Source organism: Lagopus leucura, unplaced genomic scaffold, assembly GCF_019238085.1.
Source record: "Lagopus leucura isolate 7727_CA_CO unplaced genomic scaffold, USGS_WTPT01 Super-Scaffold_760, whole genome shotgun sequence".
In the NCBI taxonomy this organism is placed as follows: Eukaryota; Metazoa; Chordata; class Aves; order Galliformes; family Phasianidae; genus Lagopus; species Lagopus leucura.
Window position 1 is genome coordinate 692,245 of NW_024962257.1, and position 22,953 is coordinate 715,197.

At 41.9% G+C, this 22,953-nt stretch overlaps 1 protein-coding gene and 1 non-coding gene across 16 annotated transcripts in view; both read left to right on the forward strand.

Moving 5' to 3' along the window:
* MRTFB (myocardin related transcription factor B) overlaps positions 1-11,314 on the forward strand; it is a 64,026-nt gene extending 52,712 nt beyond the window's left edge. For 13 of the 15 annotated variants that reach the window (XM_042864261.1, XM_042864274.1, XM_042864268.1 and 10 more), the window contains 7 exons: positions 341-494; positions 2,612-3,634; positions 5,105-5,260; positions 7,848-8,006; positions 8,265-8,402; positions 10,323-10,383; positions 10,676-11,314. In XM_042864261.1, coding sequence (XP_042720195.1) covers positions 341-494; positions 2,612-3,634; positions 5,105-5,260; positions 7,848-8,006; positions 8,265-8,402; positions 10,323-10,383; positions 10,676-11,214 — 2,230 coding nt within the window. In that variant the 3' untranslated portion in view covers positions 11,215-11,314. Of the gene's footprint in view, positions 1-340; positions 495-2,611; positions 3,635-5,104; positions 5,261-7,847; positions 8,007-8,264; positions 8,403-8,893; positions 9,185-10,322; positions 10,384-10,675 lie in introns of those variants that run through there. The other 2 variants (XM_042864276.1, XM_042864277.1) reach the window with 2 other exon arrangements.
* Positions 11,315-21,002: 9,688 nt separating this feature from the next.
* TRNAT-CGU lies at positions 21,003-21,074 on the forward strand. Its single transcript has one exon. It is a non-coding gene; the product is annotated as a tRNA-Thr (tRNA).
* The last annotated feature ends 1,879 nt before the right edge of the window (positions 21,075-22,953 follow it).

A 22,953-nucleotide genomic window follows, 5' to 3' on the forward strand; every position in this document is an offset into this window, starting at 1 on the left:
AGTAATTGACTGCCCCAGTTAATGATTAATTGGTATGAACTATTTCTGCATCCACAGTACCCCAAAGGGATGACAATAATAAAAACTGTGAAGCATAACTATGTAAGCTTAATGACAAATAAAATATCAGTATAGTATCCTCTGTATGTTTTCTTCTCTGTGCTGTTTTATTAAAAATTATTTTAATGTCACATATATAGTTTTAAAAAATCACTCTTCGTTAAGTTTATAGAATCACGGCTTCTTGACTGAAAAGAATATAGAATATATGTATTGTGTATTACATGTGTTGTATATTTAGCACTCACATTATTGTCCTCATTTTTCTCATCTCTTGAAGGCCACTGAGTGACAAACAGAATAACAGTGGGAACACACCACTAAGTGCTTTGAACAACAACACACCAACATCAGCTGCAAACGCAACAAGACAGAACAGTAATGTTCCTAGCCGGAAACCAGGACCTCTGCCTTCAAGTTTGGATGACTTGAAGGTAACAAAGAGAGATTTTTCCATTCCTAAACATCAGGAGAGTTCTTAAAATGCAAACAGTTACTATCAAAAATGAGTCTAAATATTCTTTACCAACAAAAAGCGTATTTTTCTTTTAACTGTTTAGTATAGAGGTGAGGATTTTATACACGGCTCTTCTGGACTTAAAATATTTGTTTTGTCCTCACAAGCATGTGTTATAACAGTGACATTTATTTCCTGAAGATTAGAAGAGGAAAAGAATTTCACACATTGTACAAGTACACAGTTTGGTACCTTTTTTAAACTGTGAGGTGTATTCACGTGGAATTTCCACCCTGACAGATTTTAACACTGGAACAGCAATTTCTTCATGATAATTTTAGTATTTCATTGAAGAAGTTTGGTTAAGGAATAGAAATTAAAACGTGCCCTAATAATTACTTATTTAGAGAGGTCTGAAGTCTGCACAGAAATAACACTGCTAAGGAGATTTCATCATCAGCGTTCAGCGCATCATCTGAAAACAAACACTAAATTTCATAAAAGCTACAAACTCTGGTCTAATGTGAATGTATGTCATATGATTCTTCCTTGAGAAGGACATTAACAGGAATTAATACTATCAAGGACCTAATGAAAATGAATCTGAAGAGGCTTATGGGGGGTTATGGGTTATGGGTCAAGATACTTGTCAGTAGCAGCGACACAGGAACAAGACTCGAGCACGAGAGTGGGGACATCTAGTGGGCAGCTGATTTGTTTCTCTACCAAGGTGTTGGGTTTTTGATGGGTGAGTGTTTTTTGAACTTGAAAGAGGAAAAGATGCCTTTCTGAAGACAGGATTCTCAGGACAGTAATGTACTTGCATGTGTTAAAGCTAACTATTTCATACAAAATAAGTCTACAAGACACAATTCAAACTACAGCGTTTGAAATAACTTTTTGAAACTTTTAAGTTATGAACTGTCAATTTACTAAGACACTTCAGTTAATATCTGAAGTTTTGCTTTGTAGCAATTAAAGTTCTTCTCTTACTTTTTCTGCATAATGTATTCACACTGCTGTGATAATATGAGCTCTACCTGCTGGTGATGTTTTCAACACTGAATCATCTACATTGGTTCTGATAAGAATTAAGAAAAGTGCTGTTGAAAATCTTGAAATGTTACACTTGCTTAAGTGTGCCAGGGATACCAGAGGGGAATGGATTGGGGCAAGAGGAAGGGCTAATTGTCAGGAGGACAGTTAGTTAAAATTGCTGCAGTTCTTAGAAATTTGCAGTGTGTATGGATTTCCATGACTTCGTGTCATTTACTAATCGTGAAGACTTACACTTGAAAATTCTACACCAGCAAAGTACCGAAGTACGATTAGATGGTTTGCACATTACCATAAACGCCAGTGACTGTTCTTTTTTAACTGATAATCTGCAGCACATAATTAATTTACACTCACCACATTTGCACTCTACTTTGTCAGTAAGCATACTGGAAGCTGAGGACACTTTTTTTAGCAAAAGTTAGATCGATTTTGACTGCTTATACTTTTTATACTTGTGAAGGAAATCCAAATGGCACATAGCTGTAATTTTTCAATTGATAATTAGAAAAAGAGCCTTCTGTTTTTTGATGTGTCCACTGAACCATCTAAATTACCTGATAAATTTCTGATAAAACACACCTGTCTGTCTTGGTAACATAACAACGAGTTCAGCATGCCAGTAGTCAGAGCTTTTATTTGCACTGTTGCCACATTCTACAGCTTTTCTTCAGAAGATTTTACCCCACAATTGAAACTGTACTTTCAGTTTCAAATTTTTAGTAAGTATGAAAATTAATTGTAACTCCACAATTATTCAGCGGCAGCTGAACACTCCAAAGGTTTTGGCCATTTAACCAGTGAAAGTAAGTTGCTGGTAATGGAAAGGTACTCATGGATTCTGCATGCTTGCATGCTCTTAGAACCCAGAGAAGTAAATAACCAGAGAATATGTTGAAAAATATTTTTTCTTACTGAAATGTAACGAGGTAAAATATATATTTATTTTTTGCTTCAAAGAAAATTATTTATTTCAAAAAAATAATAAATAAGGTGGGGGTTTTTTTTTGTTTACTATCATACTTTACTTTATCTCAGGTAGCAGAGCTTAAAATGGAGTTGAAGTTGAGAGGATTACCTGTGTCTGGAACAAAAACAGATCTTATTGAGCGTCTGAAACCCTACCAAGATCTCAATAACAACGGAGTCACTACTTGCAGCTCTGCTACAGTCACTACTTCTACTGGAGCCACAGGTAACACAGGGGAAATGGCTGTGGCATTTCCTGTTGCAACACTAAATAAAACGGTGGCTAATACCATATCCAGCTTTCCTCTGGAAAAAACAGCTACTGGACCTGGCTGCAAAGCAATAAATACTGAGAACGTTAGCTCTCCCTTGCCTGTATCTCCCTCCCCTTCAGAACAATCTAATCTAAGCACAGATGATACTGGTATGGCAGACACTTTCACAGAAATGATGACCATGGTGTCACCATCTCAGTTCTTAAGTACTTCGCCACTAAGAACAAATACAAGTGATGATAATCAGAATCGGAGCAGTGGAAAAATCTCAAGCATGGAATTTGATGTAGCAGAAAAGGACCGCAAGCTTCAAGAAAAAGAAAAACAGATTGAAGAGCTCAAAAGGAAACTGGAACAAGAGCAGAAACTTGTGGAAGTACTGAAAATGCAACTTGAGGTTGAAAAAAGGGGACAGCAGCAACAGTCTCAGACTTCTGGTAACTCAGCTGCTTTGGAACAGAAGCAATTCAGTGCTGCTGTCAAAGATGAAAATGCTCTTACTGACTGCTCAAGCACAAGTCAATCTGTATCTGTAGCTAGTCATCCTTTAGGACAACCAGTATACACCACTGGACAGAATCCAGTTGCCCAAAAGGCAGTTATCATCAAACAGGAGATACCTGTGGCCAAAGCTGACCCTCAGAGTGCGATTTCTCAATTTTATGTTAATCCACAGAGGCAACCACAAACTGCAGTTGTTGCCCAACCTCAAGCTTTACTGACGACACAAGGAACACAGCTGCTCCTTCCACTATCTATCCAGGGACCGAATTCTGCCACTTCGGTGCAGCTACCAGTTGGAAATATAAAGTTACAGGTATGGATGTTTCATTTTCCACCATAAAAACATGTCAATATTTGCTTAACTTAATGTAGATTAATAAATGTATTGCTTATAAGATTAACTGGTAAAAATTAGGCTTGTTTTTGCTTTAGAGAAAAGATCAGAAACTCATTAAGAGCCAACCTGCTTATATCTTCTAGGAGTTGTTTTCTTTGTGATCTTGAAAACAGTTTTGACTTCCCAGACTCTTTCTTGTGAACAGTAGTTGTTTTACTATGTATTCCTTCTGTGCACAGTTGTTTTAGGTATGTAGTATGAAATAACAAATTCCACCCCTGTAGCTCAAAAAAAAACCAACCAGACAAAACAAAACAAACAAACAAAAAAAAAAAAAAAAACCAAAACCCACATCAGCCTAAAACCCAGCATTTTATTTCAAGGTATACCTGCTTTAAAAATACATATTCAAATTTCATTGTGTTCTGGTGGCTTATTACATTTAAAAATATGAACACTAGGTTGCAGCACTCCAGAGGAGTTAAAAAAAGAAACCATATTTATGCAAATAATATTTCCAGGCTGATAATAAGGTCATATCACTGAATTAATGCAGCATAAAGCAGAATAGGATATAAATGTAGAGCTGCAAGAGAAATCTGACCAGGTTGAATATCGTCTCGATCTGTGGTAGAATCAAACATACACCTCCCAGGGCACTGCTATTGCTTGCTAGCTGGATGAAATCACCCACCACTCTCATGGTTACAAAGCCAGCAAAGCACTGTTTCAGTTCCAGCGTGTGCTTGATGTTGTGGCATATTATGGGTTTGGGCTTTGGTGCTAGTGTGTGTGCAGTCATATTTAGTAGCCCTTATGAGGACGGTTGTGAGGGGATTGGAGCCTACAATCTGCAGTGTAAGAGCTATGCTGGTAGCTACCCACGCACACAGATCTTTGTCTAAATTGTTCTGGAATCCTGATAGAATTCTGCGAAAACCTCAAGCAGCTTTTTCTGGTATTTCACTTCATTGATACTGCAGGAAGTTTTCTTAACTTCCAACTCAAACTATCTTTTCTGGGGTTAGATGCAACTTATTAGTGTAAAAACTGCAGTGATATTCTTAAAACAGCTTTTTTTTACATGCTAGAAATCTTATCATGTTGCTACATCAGTTTTCTCTTCAAGGTTGCTAAAATCCAGTTTTTTCCATCTCTTACTGGTCATGCTCTCTTTATCTTCTGCTATTTTCATTGCTCTCTACTGGGTCCTCTCTAGTTTGTGTTCAGCATTCTTAAACCGCGGTGCCAAAATAAACGGCACTGTACAGCTGGAGCCTACCAGTACCAGAGAGAATAAAATTATTCTTTCCTGTTCATGGCTCACATTGATACCTCTTGGAATACATGCTATAGCTACTCTGTGTAACCTATGCAACAGATTTTTACATAGTGTAATTTACTGTGAGATACGAATAATGTAAATATTTTATCTTCATCTTTTAGGCTCAATCACAAGCTGGAATACAGACCCCATCACAAATACCTGCTCCTATTCCTTCCTCTGGCCCGGTCCAGACAGCAGCTAAGACGCATACTCCACAATCAAAACAAAACACCATCACGCAGCACGCACTTGGTCAGACCCAACAAATCAGAAAGGTTTGTGGATAGCAGTGAGCATTAAGAGATGTACTATCATGTATTCTAATTCTAGGCAGCAATTTCACAAGCTTTTGTCATATGTGTCATAATATACAGGTTCTTAACATCTCTGTACATCTTTGTATGGGATAAATGGGCTAGTAACTCATTCTCTTTCCAACATTTTAGTCCATGCAGGACTATTTTTCAGCTGCAAATAAGCATGGAAGGCTAAAGACTGTTTTTTTTTCTTGATGACTCTTATAACACACACTCCATTCTTTCTCATGCGTGCCACAAGTGGTATACCAGCTATTCCAGTCAATTTCTCCTGTTTGTCACCATCTCAAAATCAAAGATTCTTGTAGGCATTTCTTCTTCAGAGAAAGCTTTTATGTATGACTACAGATATTCATGCATTCCTGGGAGTTCCTTTCAGTGCCCCCACTTCCTTTGATTCATCCTTACTGATGAAGAAAGCTATAGACTCAAAATACTGGGAACAGGAGTTCCAAAGAGGCAAAACCATACCACACCTTGGATAATTCTCTTACTGAGGAATGCGAGGAATGACACAGAGATCCTCTTCCTCTGTACACAAAACTGTCAGTTCTGAAATTTCTCATTCCAAAACAGATGTGCATCAGCACTGGATGCAGAACCCAGTCATGTTCACTCAGTGACTGATAACAGCACTAACACTCACAAGAAAGGGCTTTCTTCTTTGAGCCTCATCCAGGAGCTAAGAGATTGGTTTTGCTTCTTTATCAGTGCTGTGTTCTCTAAGGTTCCAGTGACTTAGGAAAACAAGGTTTTCCAGTTTGCCCCACGGAAAGGATAATTTAGGAATAATTTCAAAATGAAAGGATAATTTTGGTAAGTTAGGTAACTGCCAATCTCTCTCTAGACAGCTCAGCAGTGTAAAGGGGAACATGACCAAATGAGCATCATCACTCTCCAAGTTGCCTGTTCAAGCTGTTTAACTTCATGGGCATTAAGGTTATCCTACTGAAGCCAAAACTGCTGGGATTTGCTATGGGGCTAATCTTGTTAATTGGATAGTCCCCATACAGAAATTTTCCAGTCATCCTTAGGCATGTACTCATGCCAGAAGTTTGCAGTTTGCTTCCTTATCTGTCAAGGGGTTCCAGAAATTATGGCAGGAGATAACCTTCACTCTACATGTGGCTGCCCTGGAGCTGAGCAGCCTGCTCTTATCCCAGCTGGTTTTTTCTCACATCTACTACCATCTTTTACATAAGAAAACTGCCAGTGCAATTACATTTCTTTTTTTAACATCAGAATGTAAAACGCTAATGCAGTACAATAGATCAGAACAGCCTTCATGCATTCAGCATTAGTTCTACCTGTCTCCTGTTTGCATTCATGAGCCTTATCTTTCAGCAGGCATATTGAGCCATTACAGCTAGTGAACTGTCAGTAACACTGTTTATTAATGCTTTTTAATGAAGTTAGCCTTCCTAATAATGATAATCTCCATTAATAGTTGTTTTCCAGAACTAGTTTCTCTTGAATCCTTCCAGACTTTCTCAGGGAGCTCAGATTTATATGCAAACCAGCTGATGATTGCATCTACTTTCTGCTACACACTTGAGGTGTCTCTTTGCATACCATCTCACAAATAGCCCTTGTTCTTCAATTCATTCATTATCAAGGAAACATCTCCACAGCTGTTCAGCTTAGCTGTAGACAGCTGGAAAATACAGCAGTTTTCACACAGATGATCTGTATGGCTAACAAACTGCATTAATCCCTCTCACAGCAGACCACTTATGGTGTTAAAACTCTACTCCACAAACCTTATCCTAGCTTTATCTCTATCCCTTACCTATGATTTTCTCTCACTTTTGTCATTAAGGTATCTGTGTGATGCTGAATTAAAAAGAGCAGCCTTATGCACACAGATTGCCTCATACAAAAGGGCTGCAGGGCACGTCCTGTGAGCAGAGGCTGACAGGTGAAACTCATTGGTCTCCGCAACTTCCAGAGGAGGGGAAGTGCAGAGAGAAGCACCGCTCTCCTCTCCCTGTGAACCAGTGATAGAACATGAGGGAACGGCACAGAGCGGCACCTGGGGAGGGTCAGACTGGAGAGAAGGAAAAATGCCCAGGCGTGAGGGTGGTCAGACACTGAGGCAGGTTTCCAAGAGGGAGAGGTGGTCGATGCCGCATGCTGTCAGTGTTCGAGAGGCGTTTAGGTAATGCCAGAAATTAGTTCATTTTGTTGACTGCCCACTCGGTAGGGAAATTACACATACTGTATTAAACTGTTCCATACTCTTGAATGTATTTCAGAAAAATTCAATTATACAGTATTGTGCTTCTTGGAAAGTTGCAAGGAGATGTCATATTTATCTGGAGTGAATGAAAGCATGTCAAAGAAACAGTTTCTTTCAAAGTGTATTAGCTTTAGCTTTGCAAATTAATCCACCAGAGCGAAAAACAGGTACAAGTAACATTCCCTTAACAGGAAATTTAAGCAAGTACTTAAAAAAAAAAAACGCTTTAAACTTTTTAATGTCATTTAGCTAGTTGGAGTAATTTAAACACTGAAATATTAAGACTGATATCTTAAACCTTTACAGGTTTTTCCACCTACCACATCAACTACAGTGTTTTCCTATCAGACTGCACCAGTTACAACACCTTCACAATCTTTTATTAACAAAACATCAAACTCTAACATTCGCAGTGGTAATAATCAGACTCCCTCTGTGCAGAATGGACCTGTTCCTCCTAATAAGGTAAGAATAGCCCAACCGTACTCCATAAAGTTCTCTTTTATTTTATTGTTCTTAAAAAACAGGTGGCTATATTGCAATTTTCTCAAGAAAGAAGTGCATTAGTGTATATCTGTGTGAGAAAAGCTTGATTTTATTCCTCTGATTGTACTGTTGTAAATGCATAGGTTGGTATGACAGAACAAGATAATCTGTGGACCTTGATACATTTTAATGAGATTGAAATGTGTTGTTTAGTCATTATTTTGTTATTTCACACAGCCTGGCTCCCCATCTCAAGCCCAGTCTTATATTGTTCAGCAGTCGCTCTTCAACAGCACAGCATCCAAGACAAAAGACCCCCCCCGTTATGAAGAGGCCATAAAACAGACCCGCAATATTCAGACATCTCACCGTGAGGTAGTTATTTGTACTTGTTCAGTCCTTGAAAGACATTCTACACTTTTTAGAACTATAAAAGTCATTGCTTAGAGTAGTTTTTCTTTGGTGTAAAGATTTTCTAATGTACTCCATTAATATTTCCTAAATGCAGGACTCCTCTTGTTCCTTTTGATTAAATTAACAGACACATAACTAGATTCACCAGCTGGTGAAACATACAGGTGGGATGATGCTGCTGTTACTGCTTAACAATAACTGCAGTTGTTTCAGACTGAAAGAAAGTGTGTTGATTCTTTCCAAAGTGAGGAAACTTGAGGAAAATGCGTGCATTTATGTGCATATAGGCAAACATATATATACTTGAGCACACGTTTCTTTGAAAGGAGGCTCTGTTTGGTGAGCTTGGTGATTAATCCAGCAGGCTGTATTGTTCATTTATCATATGTTCTTCATAGTGGAAGGAAGTTGTAAAGAAATCTAATGAACGCTTCTAACTTCGTTTGTTCTAGAACCATTCCAAAAGAGACAACTCTGACTTAGCATTGAGTGCTGTCTTTGTGGAGGGAAGCACTCAGAAGCACGGGTATCTAACTGCATTTCTTATGTTCTTGGCGTGTCTAAGACATGCTCACAATGAAGGCACGTATGACATCAGACATACTAGAGTGCCATTCCCCCTGGAGAAGCAGGTGTGGCAATCTTAAACAGCAATTAGATGCTTAGGTGCTTTAAGTTCTTTACTATGAGAGTGGTGAGGTGCTGTGGATGCCCCGTCCCTGGAGGTGTTCAAGGCCAGGTTGGATGGGACCCTGGGCAGCCTGGTCTGGTATTAAATGTGGAGGTTGGTGGCCCTGCATGTGGCAGGGGGCTGGAGATTCATGGTCCTTGAGGTCCCTTCCAATCCTGGCCATTCTGTGATTCTGTGCTTGCCTACAGGCAGTTGAATCCCTCCCTAACTCTTGAAAAAGATGTTTTGTGTAAACATGGAAACTTTGTTGTATTATTTATCCCCCCACATCTTCCTCTGACTTCTCCATGTATTTCCCTCATCTCAGTGGTTAGAATGTGTCATCAATGTCCAACTAATGGTAAAATAAAATGAAGATATATTGAACATATCAGGTGTTCTGTATATAGGTTTTACTTGTTTTTTTTTCTTCCAACAATTGTTAAAGAAACCCAGAGCTCTAAATTGTTTGGGCTTCTCAAGTTCCATTAACCTGGTAATTGAACTAAGCTTGATAAGTGACCACATCACTACCAGCCAGCAGCGCGTCTCCCCGCTGGCCCTTTTTCAGATCCCACATTTCCTGAAGACAAGCTGCTTTCACTCTCTGGAGTATAACCAATGTTTTAAAACACAGCTTTGGTTCTGAGACCTTCAAACAAGTCTCTACTTTGCCTAAGCTTGAGAGTGTCTATGGGACTTTGTCTGTCTTTTGCTTAAGGTTCAGGCATTCAGGAGATGAGTGTTTAAAACAGGTAAACAAAGAGTTAATTAACACTTATCTCTCCACTCTTAAAAAGAAAAACATGAATCTACAACCAGTGGAAAAAAATATATATATGCACACATCTTGTGTGGTGACTATTCACAAGTTGTCTCTGGAAGAAAGCAGGGGGTACAGCCTTGTAGTCCAGCTGCTCTTCCAAGTATTTTCCTGCTGCAGGAGTATAGCTATTTTCCTTATCCCCACTTTTCAATAAAACCTCTCTTTCTTTTCATATTTTTTTCCCAATACTTTGGACTCAAACCAATGGGACAGATTATAGATGTCTCTCCAAACTCTTATTTTCTAGACAGACAATTTCACATGAAGAATTTTAACCCTGATCATAGGTTAGTACCTTGCTACTATTCAGAGAAGCAAGGATCTCAGTCAGCTTAGGAATGTAACACTGCGTGAAAAAGAATAACACTTTTCTCATGTATCACAGATTTCCAGCGCACACAGCCAGCAGATGGATGATCTTTTTGATATTCTCATCAAAAGTGGAGGTAAGCCAAGAAGGAGCTGATGTGAGAATTAAAGCTGGTAATAAAAACAACATTGTAATCAAAGAAAGAATTAAAGTATTATTGAAAGCAGAACTCTGGAATTTAACATTTTTTGTTGTTCACAGAGTATCTGACACACTTAGTCTGATGTATGTCTTACTCCATTGAAGTTCATTGTAGGCACATCTTCAGAGTGAGTGGGCAAAAAAGGTACTTGTAAGCCTGAAGACATGTCACTGTCTTTTCTGAATTCGTGTTTGTTGTTTGTTTTGTTTTACTGTTGTTAATGCAGAGATTTCCCTTCCAATAAAGGAAGAACCATCTCCCATTTCTAAAATGAGACCAGTAACAGCCAACATCACTACAATGCCAGTAAATACAGTGATATCCCGCCCACCACCACAGATCCAAATGGCCCCTCCTCCTGTGTCCTTGGAACCAACAACCAGCTTGTCTATAAGTCTGGAAAACCAACTTGAAGCCCTCCTGGATGGAACTTTACCTTCAGGTAATGAAATTCCTCAATTGACAAGCAGTAACGAGGACAGAGAGTCGTTTTCTTTAATTGAAGACCTCCAGAATGATCTGCTTAATCACTCCAGCATTTTAGATCACTCCCATTCACCCATGGAAACGTCTGACCCCCAGTTTACCACTAATAGTTCTTGTCTATCTCTTGACCTTCCTGACACAAATTTAGACAATATGGAATGGCTGGACATCACAATGCCCAGCTCCTCATCTGGACTCACTCCTCTCAACTCTGCTGCCCCCAGCGTGTTCTCCACTGACTTCCTAGATACACAGGACCTACAGTTGCACTGGGATTAAGCTGTAGCCAATAAGAAAATGACCTGGAAATCTCTTTTTACTGTAGAGATCCTATTACACTATTCTGATTGCAGTTAAAATAAATTACAATAGAAATGTCTGTAAGATCAAATGCTTGAAGGTAATTCCTTATTGATGTCCTAGTTTACAACAGTGAATTACTCCATGCTCATGCCATTAATGCAGATCAGGGCTCTCTGAAAGCTGTATTTCACAAGTCAAGAAAGGATGATTGTACTTAGTGTTTCAAAGCACGACAAGGGAAATGCATCCCAAATATATAAGAAGGAAGTTATGTCTCTGATTTTTTAATGCTTACATGAACAACACAGCATGGCTCATCTTAGAGAAGAAAACATAGGAGAGATTTGAACTGTCTGTATTGACACAGCGAGCAAATGTTGTTTGAGGGAGGTTGAGATATCACTGCACTTCATTGTTCCTGTGGATAGCCTGAGCCAGGTTCAAATTGAATTGTGAGGGCAAAGGCAAGTAGAAACACTGGCTGGTTCAGTGAAATTTCATAAATCTAGACTTTTAATTTGTTTGAGTTGTTTTTATATTTTGGTTTTGTGGCTTTTAAAACTCTTCCCCATTCTTTGATCATGAGGGAAGAATTTAACTGCATCCAAAGGGATATTAAGCGTAACTGCAAGAAATCCACTGTAGCTAGGCCAAGTAATACTGAGAACACTGAATTTTCTATTAAATGCTCTGGATTTAATAGCTCGGTTTTAATGTGTATATCAGACAGTTATTCGTATACTCTTTTAAACTTTGTATGATTATTTTTGTGAACAGAGGGGAACAGTGCTCTGAAGTAATTACAGTAATGAAAATAGTATCTTAATTTGTCATTGAGGATATTTTTAGTTCAGTGAACACAGTATCTCAGCATCTTAGAACATTTTGAGGAAGCAGCAAAGTTTAAATGAGCTGTTATGCTCTATGATCCTGCAAACATCTATGCAGGAGCAGTGCCAGTGCCCCAGCAAAAGGTGTTTGTAGGATCGAGTTGCAGGGGACAATACTGACAGGACAGTGATCATTTCCTGAACAATACTGTCAGCTCTTGAACAACTCCGTCTGCCACTACACGACGTCAGGGAATCTAAACAGGCTCAGTAAGAATTCTAAACAGTACACACAGAAAACTATAAAAGGCAAACGATCAGGATATACTGTTCTGTGGTAAGAACAGATAACAGAATTAAACTCTTGCTGCACAATGCAGCGCGTGAAAAGTTTTAAAGCCATGAGTTGTTTCTCAGAGCCTGTTATGTAAAGTCAGGAAAAGCAAACAAAAAAATGCTACAGCATTAAGGAAGATACTCGGACATTCTACAGTAGTGTTTCCCATGATAGCTGTTAAATGTTGTTATGGAGGAGGCAGGCTGATAAACCAAATAGGAATTTTTCCACATAAGTGTGTTTCTAAATTACAACAAAAGAAAGCAGTCCCTTCTTTCTTGAACAGTGAAAAGGTGATATGTTTTCTAGTCTGAGAACTGATCTTATTTCAGAATTCCTTCCTCCGCCAACCTTCAAAAACAAAATCTGTTGGAACTAAATTAAAAATGGTGTGAAGCTTAAGTAGCAAAACAAAAAGTACCCATTCACCACTTAGCAACTTGAATCATGTTTGAAAAGTTAAAGAAATAATCATGTCAATATCAAATCAAATACTCTTGTCATAAAATGTTGTAGAATTATCTGTAAATTCCACATTTCCAGATATCAAGTGCAGAATTCCATTGGCTTCAGGTGAAATACTGGATTATATTATTGATTTGGGGTTTAAACTGGCATCATATCAGCTATCAGCACTTTAGATCGTTATCTACTTTCAGTAGTTTTACAGGTCAGGGTTTACTTAATCTGAAATCAAGAACAGAAGAACTGTCTATCAACATTTTCACAACAGAAGCTGAAAGACAATTCTTTATTCTTTCTTGCTGTGCCTCCTGTACTCGAGTACAACGTCGTGTGTGGACTGTCTGCCTTAAATGTTGATGCTCTACGACTCTTAAATAACACTGAGAACATTCAGTTTTTGCATTCCTTTTCATCGTATTATCTTGGGAGCTGATACTCTGAGATACAAAGTGCCCTCAGCTGTTACTGGAACAAGAATTAAGACTCCTGGTCTGACAGGAACAACTCTGAATGGAATTTATGTAGTCCTACAGTACCGTCAGCGTAGTGTGTGCTGCATCACACACTGAACCACAAACACGTGGTTACAATTACCCCTTCTGACCCTGCCTTCCGATTAAATAAGAGGCAAGTGAATTAATTGTTAGAGAATAAATTAACCTAGAACGACTGTACTGTCATTTTTGATATGCATGTAAATATGCTTAAACTGGCAAAGTCATCTTGCTACAAAACTATCCTCATTGGCAGTGTAGAATGTTAATTACTCCATAGGAATCTATGTGCAGAAATAAAACCAAACAGCTGAGATGTGTTGTCTGCAGTACAGTATGGCTTTCTGCTCTAAAAGTCTATTTGGGGAAAAACATAAAAAGAAAAAAAAAGTTAAGGGATCACTTTAGTTTTCAAAGTGCAGATATTCTGGTGTGGGGGATGTGTGATTACTTTTTTTGTACATTTGAGGGTTATCTGTATTAAACCTTATATATGATGGATTGCTACAGCCCTTGTACTGAAATGTGATTTATATTTGCCACCGTTACATACACAGTTATGGCAGAAATAGATTTTGCTTAGATTTGTGCGTGTGCATGTTTTGCATTGTCATTTTTCTTACACAGATACAACACATCTGAGAGATTTAGTCATGACTGCGCAGTTTGACTGTCCAGAACTGAATGTTTCTCATTAGAACAGTTGCAGAGGAAAGCCCTGGCAGTAGATTTGCCAGGCAGTGGCTGCAATATGCTAACAGAACATCCTACTGCAGCCGCGTTACTAAATTCTGACAGAGTAATTAGGAATACCATTTAACAGTGTGAAATTCAAAAGTTGGTGTTCACAATTCTAGACACGGAAGGAGCTCAGGTGTGTTTTACAGGGCTGGTATTAATCAAGAGGAGTCACATCCTGCATGTAGTAACCGGTATTTGTTAATGCACTTGTGGTGCCATACAGCATTATGTAAGACAAGTAAGTTTACAGGCAAATTTTATTCAGTGTTACAAACAGTTAGCAAGTCATTGTCATAAACTTAGCAGTTGTATCTTTAAAAAAAAACCATCCGTTTGTTCAACTGCTCTTTACAGAATTGTAGCTTCTAATCCAGCAATGAGAGCCTTGCAAAACCAGCCCATTAAAAAGCTGAGGCAACATTAGAAGCAATCACAGTTTAATACAGACATTTCTTTTCAAGGCATCTCTAAATTGACTAGCAGGAGTTATCTTCAAGGAAGCAAATAATCAAAGCAGATGTTTCAATATTAAACTTCTCTGTTACGTAATCTTAAACATTCTGATGCCTGAAAAGCATAGGCACCATAGCTGGAAACCAGGCACAAGCTGCTGAACTGTTCTCAAGGCAGAGAAAATGCAGTCAAAGAATATAATTAACTGGAAGGACATTATGTAAAGAAAACACAGTAAAGCTCACTGATGTATACAGTCATTTGGATGGCATCTTCAGTGTATTATAAGTTTAAAGCAAATTACATTAAAACTGGAAAAAAATATTCTTCCACTCTATATCTACTGAATATTTTGTTAAATTTTTTTTGTTGTGGCCTATTAAATTGCTTTCTGATGATTTCTAGGCCATAATAGAGGTTTTCTTTTGAGAGAGACATGGAACTGAGTTGCACATAGTATATATGTGGCCAATAAGGAGCATCCTTTAAAATCTGAACCTGAAATAATCTCAAGTATTCCTTCTATTGTGATGAATAACATGCAGAAAAGAGACACCTGTGTCATTCTGTAGTGTCTGAATATATAGACTTTTAGGTTCAGAATGCATAAATACATATGTAGAATTCTAGCCAAAAAAAAAAGCTATTCAAGCTCTGAGAGTGAAATCTCAGTAAAAAGCAGGGAATGGTTAACAACTATACAATCACACTATTTTTATAGAAAGTACAGCTCAGATATTCAAAAACAGCCTCAAATAAATTATAGTAATATAAAAATGTAAAAAGGAACCAAAGCATTGCCATTTGTATTGCCAAAGAAGGCACTTTGTACTTTGAAGCATAGGAAAGTAAATCCCCAGAAGAATTACCCATACTTTTTTAAAATTAAGGATGTAGATATTTTCAAAGCAGATTTTGATGTTTAAGAGGACAGATTTGTTTTGTTGATTGAGAAATTTGTATTAGTAGCACAGGCTTTTTTCCAGATATTTCTTCCACAGTACTGCTTGCAGTAGAAATGACGCTAACCTCGTAGGTGTTGCTCTTCTTATTTTCATAGCCATTACTATGTCTTAGCATCTCATTTCGTGAAAAGAAGAAGATGGACACCTCTTCCTAGGGCCCTCTTCATTTAAGCACTACTTTACTAAATGCAAATTATGGCAATCAGGGCGTCCGTTTATGTTTTGCCTTTCTATAAGAAACCATGATGCCTTTGTATTTGTTGTTTGCAGTCCTAAAATCAATTCCATACGTTTGAATGCCATATGTTTTGCACATTGTACTGTATATATATTAAGGCATATTGTATTTTTATATGTGTAGTACATTTATCAGATATTTTGTACATAGTGGCAATATTGTAGCTACTGAGGAAATGTTTGATATTTCAGCATTTTTGCTAAGTGTCTCAAATAAAAAAAAGGAAAACAGTTAAATTGTTTGCTTTTACTTATTAAAAATGAGAAATGCATTTAATAACAAGCTAAAATTCTGGATTGTATGAATCAGAAATATTTGGGCAACGTTATCAAGTACCTTTCCTGCAAAAAGGAACAAGAATGATACAAGGGCTTAGACAAACTCCAAAAGAATGGTGGTTTTTCTTCAGAATCAGAGAGAACAGAACATGTTTAACAATGAAGAACTCCTGAACTCCCAACGTTTCGGCTTACTGGGTTTTGTTAGTTTAATTCCTTTGCTTTTATTCTTGTCTCAAGAAATTGAGAACCCTGACATAGGTACTCTGATGTATAGAGGCACTGGACTACCTTAGTATCAGCCAGAACAAAAGCATGGTGCAGCATTTTCCTTTGCTTTCAGTAAGGTACTTCTGTCATAAAAAGAGAAGCCAAAGGTATTGCAGGAGTTCTGATCTGTGCAACAGGCACACGAGGCACACGCGATGCTCTTCAGTAGAATCGAAACAGCAGCTTCAGAAGAATTAAACCAATTGCAAACAGTTACCTTGCATATGGCTCATGAACCCTGCAGACCTTACTTCACAATGAGATCTTTTTTTCATTACGTGCAGCTGCTAACGTTCACCATACCCCAAAACTCATCTGCCTCCTGGTTCATTAAAGAACAAGTTGGACAAATCTATCCTATTCATTCTTGATTTTCCTAAGTTCTTTGAAAGTTTTCAAGATGTGCTGGATTGCTGGGTTTCATATTTGCATTTTGTATTCTGCTCAGCTTGTTTTGAAGCAAACACCTGCATGCACTTCTTTGGGAGAAAGAACAACGAGCTGTTCAGTGTGCACAAGATTCTTTCTGTCATGAAGCTGCTTCATTTAAGCATTTACTATGATACTTTCTCACATGGAGGCAACCTCCATACTTGATCACCAACCACTTCCTCATTAAAGTCTGTGCGACGCTGATGACCTCAGAATTTGGAAATGTGTTACAAAATCAAATTATTATTTAAGTACCCATAAAACTGAACAGTATGCCCTGTAAATTTGCTAAAATACTTTTTCTGTATGAATTTAATCCATTATAAAAGTCTGTAGGCTATATGTGCTATCAACTTACCTTCAGATACCATGCTTCAAACACAAACAGTGGAAAACCAGTGCAGCACTTTTTCACTATGCATTTGTACATTACAGCATTTATAGTCACAGTGTGTCAGTAATATATCTCTCATTGGGTCCCAACTTGCAATTCTGTGTTTTAATAATTTTACACAGACCTAAAAATAAACATGCACTCCTCCCTATGGGAATTGCTGAGTCACTGCCCTAAGCAATAATTGAGCACCTGGGGAAGGACGCAGCCCTGGGAGCACAGGTGGCAGCAATTCCAAAAACCCGGTTCCAGCCCTCCCTGCCCTCATTAAAGGGCTGGCTGCCACAAGGGAAAGGTTTCTATCTGGAGATCCCTCCTTGTGGAGTGTTTGGTGAGCCCCAGGCCTTGGGACAGGTGAGCAAATCTTTGTTGAACTGGGTGGTGACCAGCAGCCTTTTTTGGTAATTCAGAACTGGTTCTCTGCTCTCACCTCTCCCTACACCCTCCAACTGTGTTCACATTAACATGATTGGGTAAACACCAAGACAAGGGTGGATAAGGCTTGAGATGATGCTGAATGAACTTGTCCACAAGCTATAAACCCTGGCTTTCAATAAAAACTCTACATGTTAACCATGCTCTAAAAGCAGCTATCGTGACATGCATCTTTATAAATGCTATCTACTCCTGCCTATTAGCTAACTGCTTGTTACACAACTGTTGCTAAGGAGTGTTGGATTTCTTAGAACATTTGCACCATCTCAAGTCAGGCTTCTCCTCGATAGCAGAGAAGTCCCTGTTTCTCCACCCCTGCAGTACACTCTGCAGCCCCACTAACAGCTTTTTAAAAGAGAATCAAGGTAGCAAACTAGAGGAACACCTATCACCCACAGGGTTTGAGGTCTTTTTTTTCCTCTGCTTACCTATAAACTACCTGATGATGAGGCTCCAGTCTCCTCTGCAGAACAAGGACTGCTGTTCCATTCTGCCATAGCACCACATCAATTCTGAGTCCCTCCAAGAAACCTGTGTTAATTAAAAGTGAAGAGTGAATGTTCTCTCATAAAGCTAGGACAAAGTCTCAGCACCACTAACTGATGGCTGAGGAGCACACCAGCAGCCTCACAGCATCTTCACCAATACAGAATTTGTGTAATTGTGTAACTGTATGAATACGTATCTTGTCAAGAGCTGGGATGATTTTTAGGCAGGCCTAGTCTTGCACATTTAAACACAACAAAGACCTCTCCTAAGGCAGCAACAGCTCCAACTCATAAGAATGACACTTAGGAAGGAAAAAAAATGCCAATTTTCTCCTTTTGGCAAAGTCCCATTATCTTTTCAGTGCCAAAGTCTTGAAGACTTTCCTTTAGTAATTTGGGTAGTGTTTTAAAGCAGGTTCTGTCAGAAAAGCACACAACATAATGAAGACTTGGGATAAAGAATGAGGGTTTTTAGAAAGAGTTCAAACAAGGGCAATGACCACCATAAAATACACTCTCAAAACTGCAGAGTGATTCAGGCTTTTTTTCCCTGTTCTAACAAGGTAGCCACAAGTAAGGAAACATGAGATGATGCTCATCACTGACGAGATTCTATATCAAAATGTTCAGAAATGCTGCAACAGCGTATTGAGAGAAACCCTTCCAAATACGTGTTACCACACAAACATGACCAGAAACCATTTCCACGAGAAGCCTTCCAAAATTAATCAGAATATTCTCTACCATAAAGATATCACGACAGCCCAAGTAACCGACAACAGACTGTAGTAAGTAGCCAAGAACCCATCCTTTGCCAAGTAATTTCACCTTAATTCCTCATAGCTATAAACTGGAACACGAAAAATTTAGTCGAAAAAAAAAAAAAAAAAAAAAGTGAGTCAGATAGAAGTCATATAATATGGCATGAGTGAGGAATCAGAAATCTCTGATCTGACAGATCAGAAGTGTGTACAAGTCCTCCCCATTAATCCCTGACGTGAGCGGGTCCGTCTCAGCAATCCCCTTTAAGGTAATTCTGACAACATCTCTAGGATGTCTTTCTCACAGTCCCCTGCCAAAGAGAATGAAGTGCCCAGGGAACCCAGGAGGTGAAGCACCAATGCAGGAATGCTATGTCAGTGCTCTGCTCCCAAGGACTATCTACTCATACAAACAGAGATCTCGCTAGGTTGCTTACAACCTGGCTTGGTCAAGGGTAAGAAATACATGGCCTGCATTTTGCACTAACTCCCCTCATAATTGCCAAGGTGCTCTCAGCAATGCTGTCACTCATTCTAGAATGAGACAGGAGGTGAAATCTATGCCTGTCTGTACATCCTGCCACTGCTGAAAGGCTGCCCACAACGGAGGGGTCCCAGAATAACATTTGGGATCCAGGTTAACCACATCGAGGACCAGTCCAGGCTCAACTCCTGCTTCACCTCTGTTCACCAGATTTCTGACCAGCTTTTCATCCCAGATAAAAATGCAGCAACAGCACGGGCCATGCCCGAGGTTTTGGAAGCTCTACCATCCTGGCCATCTTTAAAGAAGCCATCTAAAGGAAAGAGAGCAGGAACTAACAAATATTTCTTCTTAATCTACGCAGAAGCTTGTTATGATTTCATCTTGAAGGTCCCATTTCCCTGCACATTTACAGAAGAATTTCAGCATTAGAAGTTGCTTTACAGTTTAATACTATTTCTGATGCCATCTGAATAAATTTTCAAGAATGCAGTGTATCTGATGTAACATACGTGAATTCCAGCTATCATTCAAGTATTCCTCTTGGCTTCCTCCTGCCACGAGATCACAACTCTGTCACAAAGTTAGGAAACACCAATAAATCAAACACAGATGGGAGCTGCTCAGGAACCGTGACAACAAATCGCAACCGGCAAATACAGCACATACAAGAAAATGTTCTAATAAGCCAGGAGACCAGAAACGGCAGACCACAGCCAAACACCATCTCTCCTTCCTCAGCTAAGATCACCGGTCCTGTCACAGAAGCAGCCGGCGCAAGGGCCGAGCGAGACGAACCGCGCTTCTCTCGGCGCAGCCCGACGCGCTGCGGCTGCGGGGCGCCACGTGGGGCGAGCAGCAGCAGAGCGGGCGGACAGATAAACTGCAGCCGGCGCTGGGGCTGCTCAGGCACCCGCCGGGGCCGCAAAAACAGCCCGAGGCAGCTCCGGGACGGCCAACCGCGGCTCCGTTCGGTTCAGACAAACCTCGCTGCAGGCAGAGCTCGTTCAGACCGCTCCGTTTGCAGAAATACCAGCACGCAGAGCCATCCCGGAGGCGCTGACGCGTCTCTCGGTAACCAGCCTTTGTTCACGCAGCCGGCACGCCGCCCCTCGGCACAGCGGCGCGAGGCCACATCGGATCAGCGCCCCGCGCCCCCCTGTCGCCTCAGCGACCCGCCCTGGCTCTTTGCCTCAGCGGCACCGGCCGCCTCAGGGCGGATCCCAGCACCAGCATCCCGCCCGGAGCGAAAAGAGCGCAGCTGAGGAACGCGGTTCTCTCCCCTTTCTCGCAGCACCGAGGCATTACGCAGAACGAGCGCCGGGCGGCGGGACTGTGTTTTTACAACGCGAACGCCGTTCGGCATTTAACGTGTACTTACCGCAATGTTTGCACTCCCGCTCCGTTTCTGGAAGGACGCGCGTTTTCTTCCCGCTTTCTCTTCCTTCTCCCTGAGCTGTTCCTCTGTCCCAGGGAAGACCGCTGCAGTCACGGCTCTAAGCACACGAGGGCGGCCTCTCGGCGGAGGAACGCCAGGCCGCGCATAGGCGGCGCGCGCGGCTGAACGGCGCCGCCTGAGGGAGCAACGGCCGCGCGCGCGCCCCACGGCCGCAGGTGCTGACGCGCGCGCACGACCAGGGCCGCGGAGCAGCGGGAGCGGCGCCAGCGATAGAAGGGCGTCGGGGGCACCGTTAATGCGGGCGCGGTGGCCAAGTGGTAAGGCGTCGGTCTCGTAAACCGAAGATCACGGGTTCGAACCCCGTCCGTGCCTCGGCGGGTCCGCGCCGGAAGGGATTTCTGTGCTGATCCCTTTTTAGGGGACGGCGGAGCCGCCGAGACGGGACGAACCCGTCAGGAGCGCTGCGGGTGGTCGGGCCGGCTGAGCCCGGGGCGCTGCGGGGGGTCGGGGCGCTCCCCGAGCGGCAGTAAGGGCGGCGCGGCTCGCGCGCGCCTTCGTCCTCGCAGCGCCGTCTGGAATCGCGGCTGCGCGGGGAAACGGGCTGCGCTGCGGGGTTTGGTGTCAGCCCCGCGCTGAGGATGCCGTCGGTACTCGAGCTGCGTTCGGACTTGCCGAAGGGCAGTAACCGTTCATTTTGCCTTTGGCTTTTTTTTTCTTTGAGCAGATCTACTGTCAGGAAAACGACCGGACCGTACGAACGACTCCCGTCCGTTGCACCGCCGGTTCCCACGAGGACACAAGGATGCTCCGCGGCGCTCCGCGCTCCCCTGGGGAAGGAGGACGGAGAACGGGAGGCGGGAATTTGGGGCGGTTTCAGCACGCGCGGCGAGCGGGATCGCAGCCCGGGCCGCTCCGCGCTGCCGTCTGCCGGCTCGAACGTCTCCAGCCGAGGACACGAAGCGCGGGGCGGCCTCGGGGTTCTCAAAGCGAAACCGGAGAATCCGAGCGGAGGAGCCGCCCCGGCAGCGCTCGGGCTGTGCCGATTCCCCACGGAACCGCACGTGTCCGTAACGGGTTTGATTAAACGAGTTTATCAAATATGAAACAAAGCCGGAGCCCGTTGTTCTTGTTGCATTCGGAACGGGGGCGGAGGGCGCTTTGCCCGTCACAGTGACACGGAGGAACGACGAGGAGTTCACGTGGCTGAGGGGAATTTAATTACGGGAGATCAGCCTGTGGGAGTCACACGAATTGAAATCCATTACTCTCCACAAAAGCCAGCTACTGCATTTTCTGTAGCAACGTTTGCTATTCTTGGCTAAATAACGCTTTGTTAGGAAAGCACTGAGATCTTTACAGAATTAGTAGCGTGCAGCGGCACGTTTGCGCTTTGCGAGCATTAATTACGCTTCTGCTTCCTATGAAGAGTTGGCGCAGCTTTGTGCTGGCCGCCCCGATGGGAGTAAAGCACTGCTGCGGAGCCCGGCCGGGAGCGAAGCGGTGCCGCTGATCGCCCCTCGGCAAAAGCTGACTCGGGACGGCCCGTGAGCGACTCGTGCGCGCGGCCACGGCAGGAAGGATTGGCGGCGGCGCGGCTGGGCGGGCGGGACCGGCCGGCTGGGAGAGCGGCGCTCCGCGGAGCTGCCGTGCCCGTCCCCCCCCGTCCGCCCCCGTCCGCCCCGCTTCGTGCGCTGTGTGCGCGGGGCGGACACGGGAAACAGCACGGCGACAGACGTCCGTGAACGCGGGTAAAAATGAGGACGGGGGTTACTGATTAGCTCGCTGCCCCTATAAAGCTCCTAGATCTGATCGGAGAAAGGCGAGTTACGTGTTTTACCGTTCTTCCTTTTTGAACCATTATCCGATCAAAGAAGCACGAAAAGCGCTTTATCGCTCACTTGATTTTTTTTCTCCTGCGCTGGGAGCCCTCTGCAGGAAGCGAAGCTGAATGTCACAAATCTGCCCTTCCTGACGTCTCCCGAATTTCTAGGAATGCCCCTTCCCCGTTACTATATTTGGAGGTAGTTTCTAAGAAGAAAAAGCGGTTTTCAGACGGTCGCGGCCCCGATGCGGGAGGGCGGTGCGGGGCGGCGCAGCCTTTGTGGCAGCAGTGCGGGAAGGAGCGGAGCGGAGCCTTTGTGGCAGCGGGCGGTGCGGCTGCTCCGCTCATTTCCCGGTGCCGGATTTTTTTTTTCCCCTCCTGCACTTTATTCTTTTTTAAAGGAAAAGGAGCTCAGGAAAAAAAAAAAAA